General features: G+C 38.1%; 1 protein-coding gene across 3 annotated transcripts in view; it reads right to left on the bottom strand.

Moving 5' to 3' along the window:
- Nucleotides 1-13,790, bottom strand: part of NRK (Nik related kinase) — a 138,548-nt gene extending 124,758 nt beyond the window's left edge. For all 3 annotated transcript variants that reach the window (XM_023249087.2, XM_019824123.3, XM_019824124.3), the window contains exons 1-2: nucleotides 13,427-13,790; nucleotides 5,380-5,445 (exon numbers count right to left, since the gene is read on the bottom strand). In XM_023249087.2, the coding sequence (XP_023104855.1) occupies nucleotides 5,380-5,445; nucleotides 13,427-13,483 (123 nt within the window). In that variant the 5' untranslated portion in view covers nucleotides 13,484-13,790. The remainder of the gene's footprint in view (nucleotides 1-5,379; nucleotides 5,446-13,426) is intronic.
- Between the last annotated feature and the right edge of the window lie 3,998 nt (nucleotides 13,791-17,788).

Genomic DNA, 17,788 nt, shown 5'->3' with positions numbered 1-17,788 from the left:
GAGCCCAGCGTCCTCCTAAGCCGCCATCTTCCCAGGATCCTATTCTAGCCATTTAATTCACCATTTTTCACGTGCATGTTTTTTTTTTTAACATAGCTGTAATCATGGTGTATATATAATATGGAATACTTTACTTCACATACTAAAGATAATTCTATGCTGGTATATATCTTCATAAACATTACTTTTAAGAGCCATGATATATTGACTGAATAGATATTTACTTCATCTTGTTTTTTACTATTTAGAATTTTGCTGAATTTTCCTTTTCACAAATAATAGAAACAGTAACAGTAATATGAATAGCTACCTTTAAAAGATATGTACTATGTGCCAAGCACTTTATATGTGTTGTTTCTAAATTATATCTTGGAAGTTAGGTATTATTAGCTCCATTTTATAAATAAGGAAATGTATACTCAGAGGTTAAGTGACTTGCTCAAGGTCATTGCTAATTAATGGCCAAACAAGCACTGAATCAGGTCTGCCTGGTTCCAAAGCAGGCCCCATTTTCACTACATATGCTATATTTCTGCTAAAATAAATATTTATGCTTTTTATACATTTTTGGTGTTTGTCATTGATTTCCAAAAGTGAGATTATTGGCATAAAGTGTATGAACCTTTTAAAAGAGTTTCCTACATACTCAAGATTATATTCCATGAAGGAGGTATTAGTTTACAGTAACACCATCCCAAGACTTTTTCAGAAGGAAATTAATTTGAGATAGAAAAAAAGAGGTCACATCAATGAGTGACAAAGGAAAATCCGTCTAATGTAAGTAAACCATGTGTAATCATCTACTTTCTGTAACATCGAGGTTTCTGCTTTGAAGATCTGATGGTGAAAAGTTTTTTCTATCTCTGGATCTGAATAGGTACATATAAAATATGTACAGGATTTAGCATATGGTAGATGTTTCATGCAGATTCAGTTAAAGGAATTGACATGGACTTCTGGCTCCTGATAAGAATGTGGAAAGCAGGAAAGAGTGCCACCCCCACCCTAGCAAGAAGAAAAAGCTGAATATCCTAGAAAATCATAACTTTTATTGAGCCTAGAGATAAGACTTAAGGAAACCAACTAGCCTGAAGTCTGATGAAAGATGATTCAAGGAGAGATGGAACGTTAGCACTGGCTCACCTGTGGCTGCAGGGGAAATGCAACGTCACCACAGAAGGTGGTATAATGAATTCAGCTAAATTTTTAATGAACTGCTAAAGGCCAAGTATGGGCTAGCATGAGAGTACAATACCCTCGGGAGCCATAGATATAAGAGGAATTTATACACACTCACAGGCTTTTCTCTATGGATTTTATGTATGGTACTGACCTGGGAGAGAGCAGAAGCCACTGCAGTAAGAAAAACATGAAACCATGTCCAACTCCTTTCTCCTTTAGGAACAAGAGCCTTAAACTTCAGGGGAAGGGCAGCAAACTCTGTTCCCCCCAGGGTATATAAATGAAAACCCACTGAAGCTGGGGGAAATGTAAAATAATAATAATAATAATTTCTCTACTTCTGGTCAGGATTTAGTCCTGAGCTCAGACCATTAAGAAGTATGCTACAACTAGCACAGGGAAAGAATAGCTAAAAAACCAAAACAAAACAAAACAAAAAAACCAAAAACCTACTCCCATAATCCGGAGGCATAGGATCTGTCTAAGGCTGAGGCTGAATTAAAAAAAGCAGAGAACTCCTCCCTGTCCCACACTGTCAGGCTAACAAACACTTAATAAGAAGCAATGCCAGCATACATTAGGGGAAGCACAGGAGCATGAAGAGAGAATCTCTTTGAGACACAGATGCACAAGGAAGGTCTAAAGCTGAGGGTATCACAGGAATACTGGGAACCCTACCACCATGTAAGCACAAAGTAACATTAGAACTTGAAGCTGGCGAACTGAGGGTAACCATAGCAACAACATAACCCAAATATAGCCCATCTTAAAAGACTGACTCAACCTCCCATATTAATGACTTAGAAGAACAAGCGTGCCCATTTCAAGGCATAATTACTATTTATTTCAATCTCTACTATTCTACATATGATGTCTGGCATTCAAACAAACATTTTGAGAAACAAACAAACAAACAAACAATTCACTCTCAAGAGACAAAGTAATCAATATACCATCCTTAGAGATGACTTGGATATTCAAAGTGTGGACAGAAAATTTAACATAACTATAATTAATATGTGAAATGTTTTAATGAAACATATGGAAAACATGCATGAACAAATGGAGATTTCAGCAAAGATGTCAACTATAAAAAAGTCAAGTGAAAATGCTAGAAATGAAAAACAGTAAAAGAAATAAAAAATGCCTTTGATAATCTTATCAGTTGATTCAAAAAAGTTGAGAAAGTAAGAAGTGAAACTGAAGATAGGAAAAAAATTGATCCAAAGTGCAACACAAAGAGAAAAGAGAATAAGAGCAAATAAACATGAACACATACAAACACACATAAGAAACAAAATAGAGCATCCAAGAGCTGTATGTTAATATCAAATGGCCTAACAAATATAAAATTGGTTTTCCACAAGGAGAAGAAACAGAAGAAAGCAAAATAAAAATATTTGAAGAGATAAAGGTCAGGAATTTCACACAAATTACAATTGGGGTAATTACAATACGTCAAATTACATGTTCAAGAAATTCAGAGAACCCCAAGGATGATAGTCCACTGAAGACACACATGCTTACACACACACAAAACAAAAAAAAACCCTACATTTCATATTTAAACCACTGAAAAAGTTAAAGAGAAAAGTCTTAAAATTAGCAAGAAGAAAAATACAAAGAAGCAAAGATAGAAATGACACACTTCAAAAATTATGAAAGCCAGAAGACAATAGACTGATTATCGTTAAACTGCTGAAAAAAAAAATTGTCAACATAACACTCTATATCCAATGAAAATATATTTCAAAAATGAAGAAATGAGGGATTTTCACATAAATAAAGGCAGATAATTCATTACCAGAAGCCTTACACTATAAGAAACATTATAGAAAATTCTTCATGCTTAAGAATAGAAACTTGGATTTTTCCAAAGAAATTAACATTCCAGAAATGGCTCAAATGAATAAAAATATTTTCTTCATTTTAATTGCTCTAAAAGGTAACTAAAGAAAAAGTAATAGTATTGAGTATGGGAAACAGAGAAGTAGTATTGTGGGTTTATATCACATGTAAAAGAAAAATATGGGGCGCCTGGGTGCCTCAGTTGGCTGAGCGTCCAACTTTGACCTAGGTCATGATCTTGCAGTTCCTGAGTTTGAGCTCCGCGTCAGGCCCTGTGATGACAGCTCAGAGCCTGGAGCTTGTTTCAGATTCTGTGTCTCCCTCTATCTCTCTGTCCTTCCCCCACTCATGCTCTGTCTCTCTCAAAAATAAAAATAAACATTAAAAAATTAAAAAAAAGAAAAATGTGTAACAACTATAACCATACTATACAAGCTGGGACACCACATAGTGAAGTGTTACTTGAAGAATATTACTTAAAGGTATACTGTGTATTTTAAGATGTATGTTGGAAAAATCTTGATTCTGGTGGTAGTTACATGATGAAATGTATTAGTCCAAACTCTTAGAATTGTATACTTAAAAGGGCAAATTTTACCAAATTCAAACTACATCTCAATAAACCATAGTTTGAAAAAAAAAAGAGAGAGGGAATTACCATGTACAACTCACCTTTTACCCTCGACTTTTCTTCTTTATATGGCATCACAGTTCTGATGACTGATGATGAGAAACCATCTTTGTGTGTTATCTAACCTTACCTTTGCCTTTTACCTTATATGACTGATGTTTTTATTCCCAAAATCTGGTGGTGGAGAGAGCTTTATTCTTTCAAATAAAAACAAATATACACACATATTTAAACACATGCATACACTTACAGACACTTACACACATACACACACATACATACATACATACCCTTCAAGAATTAAAATGAGTATGGAGTCATGAAGATTATAAATATGCTGTAAAGAGGTGAAGAAGAACTTCCACACATATAGGTGTATGTGTCTATGCATATGGTGGCAAAATTCACCTAGATCACACAATTGTTAACTAATCAATCAGTCTGAGATGCAAATGAAGTGACATAAACAACATACTTGTGTTTGTATCACATCACTGTCTATACCTTATTGATTCCATTAATAGGTAAAGTCAAAATGGCTTGAAAAAACTTTTGTCACAATTATTGGCATTTACCAATATTTACCCTTTATTCACCCAGGTACCTTCTGCTTTTAGGAACCTTCCACAATGCTACTTCTACTACTCAACTTCAATGCTATAGGTACTTTTGTGCAAATTTTAAAGATCTTCCCTATCCTAACTTGGGTACATGATTTTTAAAAAAAATCTTCTAGGAAGATGTAGCCTAAAGGTACCAGGCTTGGCAAGCAGAGGGCAACTCTGTCTGAACTACAATGAAGCCTCTTCCACTGGACCTATACCAGGACACCTCTATATAATCCATATGTAGAGAACCTGTGGTCAGTCTACAATAAGGATCAGCCTAATGATAGTGATTTGGTTTTTGAGGGAAAGGCCTAGGGAAAAGGAACACTACTACATTTGTACAGAACTTCACAAAAGACTGAGAAAATGCCTATTTCCCATGTTAGTGAGGGAAGGGCACCTGATCAAGGTGATGGGACCATTAAAGTAAGGCCCCCTCCAAGCCAGCCCTTAACAGTGTCCCTGCCTTTACCTAAAATGTATCAACATCATCCTCAACAACCACACAAGGAATATAATTGCAAATAAACAGTTATTTGTGTGCTTAAAATATGTAAAAATGTCCTCTCCCAACCCTTAAATCACTTTATCTACAGGGACTATTACAGTGCCTGGCACATACTTTGTACTTGATAAATAATCATTAAATAAATGCAGAGTTTTTCTTGTTAGATTATTTGGCTAACTCTGTTACACACATGTGCACACACAGACACACAGTATGATGTAGAATGCTGTGGAAATGTTTGTTTTCGTAACATTCAGTTTAAAAGTTGAATGTGAGTAATTAGAATGCTATGGATGTATAACATAAAACAAATGATATTTTTATTTGGGTACTTCTTATTTGAATTAATTATTTTTTCTGTTGATTTTATTAATGGTATGCTAATAATTTTTAGACCTTTGGTTGGTAGGTTCATTCACTGTAGATTTTCAATCCATTTATTTTGTAATAATTTTCACAGATATCACTGAGCTATCTTAATTTGATTCATCTCTCAAAGTGAAATGCTTTTGTCATTATTTGCTTTGCAGTGTAGGGCTTTGACTTGCAATCATTGTTGTTATAGAAAATGAATAACCAATACAGAATCTAACTCCACTTACCAGATAGATCCTGCCATAAGTACCAAGGCCAATGGTTTTATCCAGTGAGAATATCCCAGTTGGATCCTGCAAAAATGTAGAACAAAATATATCAATCTTCTTGAAAAAATAGACAAGTATTCAACTATCTAGAATTGTATTTCCAATCTTCCTTGCTCCCTTAGAATTTCCATGGGAAGAACATGGTGTCATTTACCAAAAGAATAAACATGTCACAATTTTTCTGGACAGAGTATAATCATTTATAGAAAAGAAACAATGACATGAATCTTAAGCAGTTGTATAATGAATTATCACAAACCTGTAAAATGCATACAATTATGTCTAGTTGAAGTATATTCCTAATGCAATTAGAGAAATTATATTAAAATAGAAATAAATTTATCTCCCTTCAGTTGACATACTCTTTTAATATTCATTTTCTGAGTGTTAGGCAGAAAGTTTAGCACATAGCAACGATGAGTAGAAATTGGATACAAATTCTGGGTAGTTTATTTACGTAATGGTAATTCTTGGGAAAGAATATCACCTCTAAATATGAATAACACAAAATGTGGTATATATACAATGGTATATTACTCAGCCATGAAAAAGTATGAGATCTTGCTATTTGCAACAACATGAATGAATCCAGAGTGTATCATCCTAAGTGAAATAAGTCAGAGAAAGAAAAATACCATATGATATTACTCACATGTGCAACTTTGGAAACAAAACAAATGAACAAAGGAAAAAAAAGAGGCAAACAAAAAAACAGACTTAAATACAGAGAACAAACTGATGGTTGTCACAGGGGAGGTATGGGGGGGGGGCAGGCCAATGGGCGAAATAGATAAAATTGATTGTGATGAGCACTGAGTAATGTATCGAATTGTTGAATCATTGTATTGCACATCTGAAACTAATATAATACTATATGTTAATTATACTTCAATAAAGTAAATAAGTAAATAAATAATCTTTAGTGCTACACTCAGAAAGAATATGTATGGCTCCTTGAATAAGGCTAAGTCAATAGAATCAGACTAAAAACTATAGATGAATAGCAAAATAAGAGCATGGTATTAAGAGCAGTTTTTTTTTAACTAGACAGTTGAGGGGGTGTTCTTTATTTTTAAGCTAATTTTTGCATCAGCTGAATATCTTTTTATGGCACACGTTCCCTGCTGACATTTTCTGTGTCTTAATCCTGAATGTGGCATCATAGAAGACAAAATAAACATGTTTATGGACAGATTCCTAAGATTTCCATATTCATTCTTAAACATTGCTTCCTTAACTTTACTATGGATATCCCTTTCTTGTTCACTACAAAACATGGTTTCTTAAATTTTATCACTACTTAAACTTTTATTCTAGCAGCTTAATTTGCTATATTAGCAAAACCTAAATGAGGTATGAGTAGACACCAGTTTATACACAAAGTGGTAGAATCGCTGGCAAATCCTTAGACATTCACATGCTTTATATAGAAAGCACATTTTATAAACACAAACTTTGCTTAACCCTGTTAGAAAACATTTTTATCATTGTGACAAATGCGAACTAAATGGAAAAATTATTGAGGATATGCAATGTATTATGACTGCAACAATGGACTTCTTAAAACTGTCATGATATTTGTGTAATCTATCAATAGTGTCATAGGAAATTGACACAGTTCTAGGATTACTTCAGTCAATAAGTATTCAACTGGACAGAGTCAGGATACTGGAGTTTTAGCCCCAGCTCTGCCGTTAATTAACTATAGGACTCTGAGTAAGATATTTACTCTTTCTGGGACTCAGTTTTCACATATATAAAATGAAGGTTTTATGTTAGGTGATTTCCTACTAGCTTTAAAATTATATAGTAAAAAAACAGGTTATAATGTTCTAAAATCCTGATTGGATTTGATATGACCATTGTTAGAGAAAACAGCAGCCTACTTTCTTAAAGTCATCATCAAAATCAATGTCACAATATGCACTCTATTATTATAACCAAATAGTACAGGTAACATACTCTCAATGAAAATATAAGTTATTTAAAATGATAATTTTGTGAATTTAAGAGAAGTAAAAATAGATTGTTATAGTGGCCTTGATATTCAGCATGTCATTGTTGTTATAACTCATTGAAAGTTTAATGGGAAAATAAGATAGCCAACAAAGGAGTTGTGAAGGTTTGGCTTAAAGACTTCATCACATTAGCATATTTCTCTGAAGGATATTACTGAGGGATTTATATTAGACATTATTAATTCTGGAGGAACAACCTCTGGCCATCTGTCAAAAGAATCAAATGTGTTAGTTGTTTCTTGTTGGTAATCCATTCTTTGTTATAAAGATACATTTTAGCTGGAAAAATACCACATATTAGAGAATTACTGTATTACCTGAAAAACTTTACTTCTGAATCTTTGAGCACAAAAGTCCTAATTATTTTTAAGGTTTTTTCTAGCCTTCAAAAGCATAATAAATGTATTATTTATACTCATATTTGAACTCAGGTATATAATTATTCAAAAAAAGCAAAGAAATGGATTGGGATAATAAAATACCTGTGGAATTCTTGGGGGTCCTATTTTATCTGTATTCATGTTGTTTGGAAATGTTTTCTGCTCATAAATGACCAAAACATTTTAATTCTCCTCATGCTCATATTTAAAAAAATATTTTAATGTTTATTTTTGAGAGAGAGAAAGAGAGAGAGCACAAGTGGGGGAGAGGCAGAGGGAGAGGGAGACACAGAATCTGAAGCAGTCTCCAGGCTCTGAGCTGTCAGCACAGAGCCCAATGTGGGGCTCCAATTCACAAACTGCGAAACCACGAGATCATGACCTGAGCCGAACTCTGAAGATTAACTAGCTGAGCCACCCAGGCTCCCCCTCATGCTCATATTTTTAAAAAGAATGTTATAAAACTCTTTCTTCTGTTCTTAAAAGCAGCTCAACTTAGTATTCATCTATACTAAGAGTACTTTTTTACTTAATTTCATGTAATATTTCTGTTTCCCATCTCCACTATAGTATCTTTCAAGACTAAATAATTATCAAACTGGGGGAAAAAAGAGGTGAGAAACTATGCTAATTAGTAGGGTACCATTACTCAATTTCTTATATTAGATTTTCCACTGAATGGTACAGAAAGTCTATTCCAGGCTCCAGAGGAAGTAAACATTGAAAGAGAACCTTTTTATTGGTATCTATGACATTAAAAAGTCAACATCAGAGGGATCTCCATAATACTTGGTCCTCTTCTCTGCCCTGCCACTCTGAGAAAAGGGAACCAGCAGAAGAAGGTCTTTGTATCTATGATTGCTACAATAATTTGGGAATTATTTGATGGTTTAATATGCATTGGTGTTCTTTTTGGTTAAAAAATTGTCACTCAAAAAGAAACTCTAGAGTTTGTAAAAGCTTTTCTCAAAAGAAATTATGAAAATTCTAGTCTTAAAATATTTTTGAACCATAAAATACTAGGCAAATCCTTTACACTTTGTTATATTTTCTATGTATCTAAAATATCTCCGGCAATTTAAAGGTCTTGGTCTGGTTGCTACCTGAAACCCCACATTTTCAGGAGTTGTTTCTGTCGTCTGAATTCCAGGAGAGGGGGCACAATTAGCACCTTGATGGATAATTTTATTAAGGATAGGGGGTTGGGGGTAACAGGAAGAAAAAGAGCCACTAGAAGGCAGTGTTCACTGGTCATGGAGGAGGCTCAAAAGCAGAGGCTGATCAACAGAAACAAATATAGCAGAAATTAAGAACAAAAGGGTACTGATAAGTGGTCAGTATGAATAGTAAAGAGCTTTAGATTCAGGGTAGTAAAAAAAAAAAACTAGGGAACACAAGCCATTAGACAGCTAAAGAAAGGGAAAAGATTGCACAGCACCTAGAAGGACTAGCAGAGACTTTTCTTCTTTTGTTTTAAATATTAGAAGTAGAGATTTTATGAAAAGTTTATGAAGAGAAAACCTGAAAATGACATATGTAGCACAGCAAGTGCCAGAGAGAGTGTTACAGAGATAGAGGAATGGGCTTCACAATCCAAATGGAATATTTAGAAAGGAAAACCTCTTCCTCAAGACCAATGTTTCTCAAACTATGGACTGTATAGACTTGGGGAATGATGTTTAAAATATAGATTCCTTATCCCTACCATCGAAGTATGAAATCAGAATTTCTGGGGATGGGTCCCAAGATCCCCCCAAATGATTCTTGTGCATTATTCTTGTGCAGTAATATAAACTGCTCTAGAAAGTGGCGGGGGCTGGTGGGGAGACTGAGAAAATAGATTGAAATACAGTGTCATACTGAGGTGATGCTCTGAAATACATAATGGAAGACATGCTGAATGTTTCAATATTTGTGGACTAGAAGGTAAAACTGCTTCAAAACAGGGGGCTAAGGTTCTTGTAAAGTAGGAAAGTTCTCAGGACTGAGTGTGGAAGACAGGCTTGGTCTGGGTGATGGAAGACTGGGAAAGCTGACAGTTATATTTAAATATAAACCTAATGTAATTCAAATATAGTTTTTGGATCATGTGCTATTTCAGATCACCTCTGCCACTACTGTCCGGCCGGCCTGTCTACTCCTGACCCCAATATAGATTAGGACTACACATGGCAGTGTCAAATACCAAGGCCACAGCCATGAGGAGTGTCATTACCATACTGGGCACAGAAGGCAAAGGGGACTATCATAGTGAAAGACGTGCCAGATTTGGAGATGAAGAAATAGTTTCCAGTCCCAAGGACTGAGTGACATGGGCATACAAGGAGAAATAATTAAGATGTATATATGTGTGTGTGTGTGTATATATATATATATGTATATATATATGTATATATATATACATATATATGTATACATATATATACATATGTATATATACATGCATATATACATATACATGTACATGTATATATACATATATATACATCTTAATTATTTCTCCTTGTATGCCTATATATATATGTGTATACACACATATATATATATATATATAGAGAGAGAGAGAGAGAGAGAGAGAGAGGAGATCCAGGTATTGCTTGCAGGCAAGGTGAAAATAATGCATACATATGCGTGCACACACACACACACACACACAAGGCTTTGCAATTGTGTTTTCAAAAGTAAGCACAAACCACAAATCTCTGTACTTTCTTTGTTGTTTTGTCATCTATAGGAAATATTTATTCAGTGGTAAATCAGAAAGAAAAATTACAGCAACCTATTAAATATAGCTGACCTGTCATTCTCTGACTACTATGTTGGGTCTCTTTATGTCTCTAACTTTAGTGTATTATGCAAAAAAGGTTATACAATTCCTTCCCCTCCTCTCCTGCTTCCCTAGCTTTCACTCTTGCTTACTATTTTAGGTTTAAAAATAATATCTAATTAAAAAAATACCAAATAAGCTTCTACCGCTTTCTTTAAATCCAAGTTTGCACAGTAAGCCTGACCTCTGTCAAGGGTCCTTGCCTTATGGTCATTTAGCTGGCCAGCTCTACAAAGGACATAATATATCAATCTTAATCTAGACCCATATTTAATAATTTTAAAATCTGCAAGATTACCTCTTGCTCAGTGTGATATACCAAGGTCCAAATCTCCCCTTATTATGTGGCTATTGTCAAATTGGTATATTTGGTGTTGATTGATGCCAACCTTCTGACCTTAATATACTATGAGGATAATTACATTGAGGCTAATTATCAGAAGAGATCCCACCATATGCAGGTTTCTTTGCTTTATCATCTACTTTTTATCAAGGTGCAAACTTCCAAAAAGCTAATCTAGATGTCTTTTGACTTCTTCATTTACTTTTACTTCTACTTCCTCAGGAAATAAGTCAAATGCAAAGAAATATCAAATCATTAAGAATATACCTCTGTGACCAAAGCAACAGTGAATGTTTTGCATCTCTAGAAATTTGACAGTAAGGAAATTCTGAAGGGAGTGCTACTCTTCTGCTAGATTTCTTAGGGTTTAGACCTGGCTGTTTGGGAGAGGGGAGAATTGGGCATAATTTGCTTAAATATGCATAATTTGCTATGGTGATAACCTCCACAATGAGATAAAATGGATCTTGTATAATAAAAATTTAAAAATTGTTAGAAGCTGACGACTTTACAACACTTTCAAGAAGTCTATAAAATGAAATTAAGCATCAATGCCCTTAGGTTTTGTTTCCCCTATTCCTACATTAAAAACCAGCCTCATCTTTCTCCCCTCCACACCCCGACCAAATCCCAGAAAACTAATATTGCACTGAACTGCAATGTAAAGATTATAGCCTTTCTCCTTATCTCCTCAGCTCTCACCAAGTTCTTATGCCCAAGGGCCATGATGGGGTCAGTTAGTCTGGGCCATTTCCCCCCATTTTTTTGTACCAATAAAACCCTCCCCCCCCCCCCCCGCCCGGGTTTGGAATTCCCTACTATATCATTTCTATGACGTCTTACCAATTCCACTCTTCAGTCAATTTTAGGGAAAAAAAGGGTTTATTTCAGTTTACTTATTTGTGGTTTCACATATTTGCCCTAGTTTGCTTTTGTTCCCTCTTTCTCCCACCATATATAGGGAATGTTGGAGGACGGTAACATTTTATTCATTGATTTTACACTTTTACTTCAGAGTAAATCTAGTCAAAATATGAAAATTCTGTTCAGAAAGGAAACCACCAATTGAGGCCTCCACATGCCAGAAATTTCATGTATGCAGGGTAAAAAAAGATTTAACTTCTAAACATTTTGTGAATTTATTTTATAAAGCTGTATCAATAACCATAATGTTAATATTTGCAACTCAACATGTCAATATTGAAGTTCCTTTCTTTAAGACTGAAGACAATTTGCTAAAATGTTACCCATGTGCATCACCACCTCCTCTACACCATTCTAGTATAAAATTATATAGGTGAGGCTTGGGGAATGCCCCATTTTTTTTATGGGGACAGGTGTATGCCCTCATTAAGAAGACAATCTTTAAATGGCAAATATGTATAAAATTAAAGCACTGCGATTCTGAATAGTCCTATAACCTCAAGGTTAATATTTAGCTTTTCCCAAAGCACGAAGGCCACTGCCCTGAACTACAGTTGCCTGGTGATCATTCCAGCATGGTGCATGCTTATTCCCTTTCAGAGAGTCCAGGGGCCCTTTGCATTCAAGAGAGGGTGCGAGTGAAATGCCAATCTAAAAAGGGAACTTAAAAAACGGAGTTGGGTGGAATCCAATATCTGTCAGAGACCAGATGCCAATGAAATAAACGGCACTGCTAAAATAATAACTCTACTAATAACGACAGTGATAATAGCTCGCCAATCAATTACAACTCTGGAGGAAAGCCGGGCATTTGGAAAAAAGAGAATTCACAAACGAAAACCCTGAGAAAAATCTATATCTGGATAGCTAGTGAGCACAATATTTTCTTTTTTAAACTGGGGTGTGCAGAATTCACTTCTTCCCCAAGCGGCGTCGAGTGCTTTCGCTCCTGCAATACTAAATCGAGAACAGTGCCCTGGCAGAATAAGGTTTTAGAAAGCGCCATTATAAAGTGAGAGAAATGAGCCTCCAAAGCTTTAATTTTCTAGCCCCCTGTCACCTAGAAGTAAAGGTCATTCCTCGAGTGGGCATCTGCTTTGGCAAAAGAAGCAAACGACAGAGCGGCGGGGTGACAGGGAAGAGTGCTCTCAGGAAGCCAAGCATCGTCTTGCTTTTTGGCCTCTCCTCGAGTTCTGGAAGTACAGGTACCCGAGCACCACTAGACAAAACGGGCCACATTTAGAAAATGTCCCGTATTTCAGCGCCCGCACCACCCCACTGCCACCTCTTCTCTCTTCCCCACCCCCGTCGCTTTGCCTTTTCGTGAATTTGGCGCGGCCGGGAGTCTGGCGGGGGAGCGCCTTTTCCACAAGCCAACTCCGGGGTCTCTTTCCGCACCCGTGGTCCCGTCGAACTTCTGTCCTAGCCCGACTTGCCCAAGTCTGTCTCCTACCCCAGTGCTCAGAGCCCGAAGAAGAGAGCACTTCGTAGGCGATGGGCGTCCTCTACTCACCGGCAAGTGGCCCAGATCCGTGACTTCCTTGTCCCTCCAACCCCCAGGTCCCGCCATGGCTTCGAGCCGAAGGAAAGCGGGCGACTGAGTTAGGAACGCTTGGAGCCTGAGGTGGAATCGGACAAGAAGTTGAAAAGGGAGAGAAGAAGGGAGAGTGCGTTGGGGGTGGGGAGAGAGAATTGGGGACCGGGGTTTGTGGCTTGGGAGACAGAGGAGGGGAAACTGGAGGGAAAAGAGTTTGGAGTGCAAGGAAGTCGAATTTGAGAGGCGGGAAAGCAAGTTTGGCCAAGGCGAGGGAAGCGCCTGAGCGTCCGTCCTGGAGACCAAGAAGTTTAGAGGGGTGCTCTGCGGGCGAGAGCGCAGTGTCTGCCCCGGCAGGGTGCGCCTCTTTCAGGGTGGGGAGGGGGGCGGTACAAGGAGGGCCCCCCCACCCCCGGGAGCAGCTCGAAGAGGATTGGTGCAGCGTCACGTCGCCAGGTGGGCAGCCGCGCGGCGGGGAGGCGGGCTAGGGGGGCCACTGGCCAACGGAGGTGCTGAAGGACTATAACGGTTTGCTAGTCGCCCCTGGCGTCCTCCCCCGCCTGCACGCCCCCTCCCACATACACCGCTGCGCCTGCCGCCCCCGCCCCCGCCCCCGCCGGCGAGTGTTCCAGAGGAAACTTTTTCGAGGCAGCTGCCAGCCCCGGAAAACCGGTCCCGCTCCGCGCCGCTCCCAGTCTGGGCCTCACAGCTCTGCCACAGTCCAAACAGCCCGCGCCCTCCTCTCCATTAAACACTTGTGACTTTTCTAGTTGTCTATTTTCTCTTTATGCTCCTCTGATTTTATTGCTTCATTTACTCAAAGACCCATCAAGTTAGATAAGGGAATGACTGGGCACTGGGTTAGGGATCAGACCTAGGCGAGCCCCTGTAAGGGCGGGGAAAAAGCACCAAGTGCATAGCAGGGCTACCACAGCTCGGCCTTCGAAGCCACTAGATGAGGGCAGTGCGGCGTGGACAGGCTGCGAAGGCCCCTTCAGGAGGGCCGCATCTTTTCCGCCCCAGAGTTAGTTGGTACCAGGCCCGGGCTGCTCAGTCGGAACCGCACCTGTTCACAGATGCTGGGAGTTGAGTGACACTGAGTCTCTGAAGCCCCAGCTCTCCCAGTTCCTAAGTTTGCAGTTTGCTGCGTTCCAAGAGCACAGAGAAAGTTCCTGCTAATTCCCCAGTCTCCAGCTCTCTGGGGCCAGGTTTCATTCATTCGCTCATACGTTGCAAAACGTTTCAGGGCGCCCAAGCTCTTCGCCTCCGTTTCCCCTACAAAGCTCCTGGTATCTGACACACGTTTTAAAAGAATCTGACAAATGGGATTTAGTCTAAAGAAGTAAGGCGCCTCTTGAAGAGTTTATTGGAAAGGGATTCCGTGCCTAAAACTAACCGCATTCTAAGCTCTTGCACTGCAAAGAGCACTTTAGAAAATGTCCCGAAGCTGCTTGCTTACTTACTGGAGCTTACTTACAGACTGCTTCCGCGCGCACTGGCACTCTGGAGTTGGAGCGCAATGTGTGGGTGTGTGTGGGGAGGGGTTCCTGTTTCTTTTTTAATTAAGAAATTTCTACCATTTGTAGGAAGATTTACACGAATAATTCTTCCTACCTACCTGAAGTTCACCATTTCTGACACACGCTTCTAACTTTTGTAATTATTCTCTATATATTGGTGGATTTTGTTTCTTTCATGTCTGTTTCAAGTTCTCAGTTTGACTTCTTTACATTCCTTAACCTCCGAGCCTCAGTGAGCTCTGTAATAGCCACAGCCGGTCTGAGTAACCGGGTCTCCCTAAATAAATTCTCCGTTAACGGATGCGGAGAAAACTAACAACCACCCCCACCAAAAAGAAGCTCGGGTGTTCTGGATAGAATTTTCATGTTAATTCAAATATGATGTAAACCATACAGAAATTTCATTTTCCAAAAATCCAAACCTTGACAACTCCACCGCACAAAATCTTCCCTTTTAAAACACAGTTTAAGAATTCCTGGGTGATTAGGAAAACTCTTCTGGATGTTACTAAATATGCATGAAAACAGCAATTCATGACTAGAGATGGGCAGGTGAACTAGTTAATAGAAAGCTACACTTTTGTATACATATCTAGTTTTCAGAAATCAAAACACGGAGTCAAGAAATACAATATTTAAAGGAATTCTGAAAAGAGTTGTTGCTAAAGGGAAGAAGTGTTCATAAGTTAAGGATTTGTTTTTTTTTTTTTTTGGCAGTGCGGTTTGCTGCAGGTAATGTGTGGGGAAATGCCCCATGGCCCCCAATGGCAGACTGTTTTAGCCTGTCTAAGGAGACAAGTCCAAACCAGGCAAAAGAATCCAGGCTAGATCTTTGGGCTCTCTAGTTGCAAGGCTCTGTGGGAGGCTAGCGGCTTCTTGACTCCACAGGGATTAGCCACTTAGCAGGGTGGGACCCCCCTGGGGGGTGGGTGTGGGTGGGAATCTAGGTGTTTGACCAGAACATGGTAGAGAACCTACACATTTTTAAGTTATTATTATTTTCAAGGAAAAATGAGGCATGGAAGAGCATGGAAACTTTGCCTTGTAAACTGGCATTATGGGAATTTCTGTGGCAGGTTTAGGGAAGGTCAGCCTAGCTAACAGACCAGAAGGCAAATAGGTGGCCCCCAAGCATGAGGCTTAACCCTGAGAGAAACCTTGAAATAGGGCACTTGTTTTCTGACTTCAGGACTTCTATTCTCCTCATCCCCAAACCATCACTTCCCCTTCCCTTTTAAAATGTTATTTTTTCTCTCTTTCTTTCCTGACCTGAAAAAGCATAAAAACAACCCTAGTCCATTCAGAATCTAGGAACTTGTCAGATTGTGTTTTACCTGGAAATAATTTATCTGTCAGCACTATATGTCCCATATTCATTACATCTCTTTCTCTTCCAATCCATTCTGTTATCTTAAGGTCCTGAGAGCTTTCTAACTTTTGGTTGTTGGTATTTTTTTTTATAGCGAAAATGTATTGAGTGCTTGATATATCTTCTGGTCTAAGTGTTTCGTATATACTATCTCATTTAATTTTGTCAAAAATTCATCCAGATTTTTAATTATCTCCATTTCATTGGCAAGGGAATTGAGGCACAGAGAGATAAAGTAACTTTCCTAAAGCCTCACAGCTAGAAATTGGAGGAGCCTGGCTTCCAACTCAGGCAGTCTGGCTCCAGAGACCACTTGTCAATGACTGAAGGGCCTGTGCATATTTTGAGACTGTGTGAAGAGGAGCCAAATTCAAAAAAGCCTCAGGGTAAGTCAGATCAGATGACATTAGCTAGGCCCATGAGCTATCCAGTTCCCCTTTCCCCCTTGCAGCCTTCAAGCCCTCCTAACAGAAATAACAAGGGCTTTATAAAAATAAATGGAACCCAGTTATAGCCCAAGAGTAGCTAGCGACCTGCCTAAGCAGAGATTACCAAATGGATCATCTCACAGGGAAAAATCATGGATTCCAAGCTTAAGAAAATTCCAGAGGAAAATAATCCCAGTAATTTTCAATCCTTGGAAAATATTAAAATCCATACCTATTCCTTCCAGAGAGGTTTTTTTTTTTTTTTTTTTTGGCTGAGAACAAACCCTATTCAGTGAAGTCTTGAAGGAGGCTGTGTTTGTGAGCAATCGTGCTTAGCAGAACTGAGGTGCTAAATGGCAAGGTTATAGCCAGTTAGTTCAGTTGGTAGGAATACTATGACATGGTGCCAAGGGTATGGACTTTATCCTCCAGAGGGTCAGTGTGCATCTCTCCATTCTTTAGTCCGTTAGCCCTTGATAATAATTCCTCTCTGGCCAGTGATGTCTTTTGAGAAAAAACAACTCCAAAACCAACACTTCATCTTTGTATATAAATAACTGCATATTCTTTTTTTCATGTACATTGCTAGTCACCATGATCTGGAGAAAGTATATTGCAAGAGCATGTGTGTGTAATAAAATACATAGATTCAAAAGGTTCTAGGCTGCTTTTTCTCCTTTTTTATTCACTCATTTATGATTGGCAATATATATGTAAATAAACACTTTAAAAATGAACCTCATAATATGCTTTATTAGCCATTTATTAAATATTTAAGCACACAAAAGTTCTGTCATTTATTGTTTTTCCTCTACTCTGACACCTCATGTATGAAAATGAGTATCTTGCAAACTTCTGTTAGGACAAATTTGCTGTCTACAATTACTGCTCCTGGGTGGGACTAGTGAAATAAGGTTAAATAGCAATCTTCTTGAAAAAATACTTTCTAACTCTTGTGATGGCAAACACTAAAGATCTAATACCTCCCAATATACTTGTAAGAGGCTGGGGCAGCATATCTGAA

The sequence above is a fragment of the Felis catus genome, chromosome X, assembly GCF_018350175.1.
Source record: "Felis catus isolate Fca126 chromosome X, F.catus_Fca126_mat1.0, whole genome shotgun sequence".
NCBI lineage: Eukaryota > Metazoa > Chordata > Mammalia > Carnivora > Felidae > Felis > Felis catus.
The sequence above is the reverse complement of the archived record's forward strand: the minus strand, read 5'-3'. Positions and strand labels throughout refer to the sequence as shown.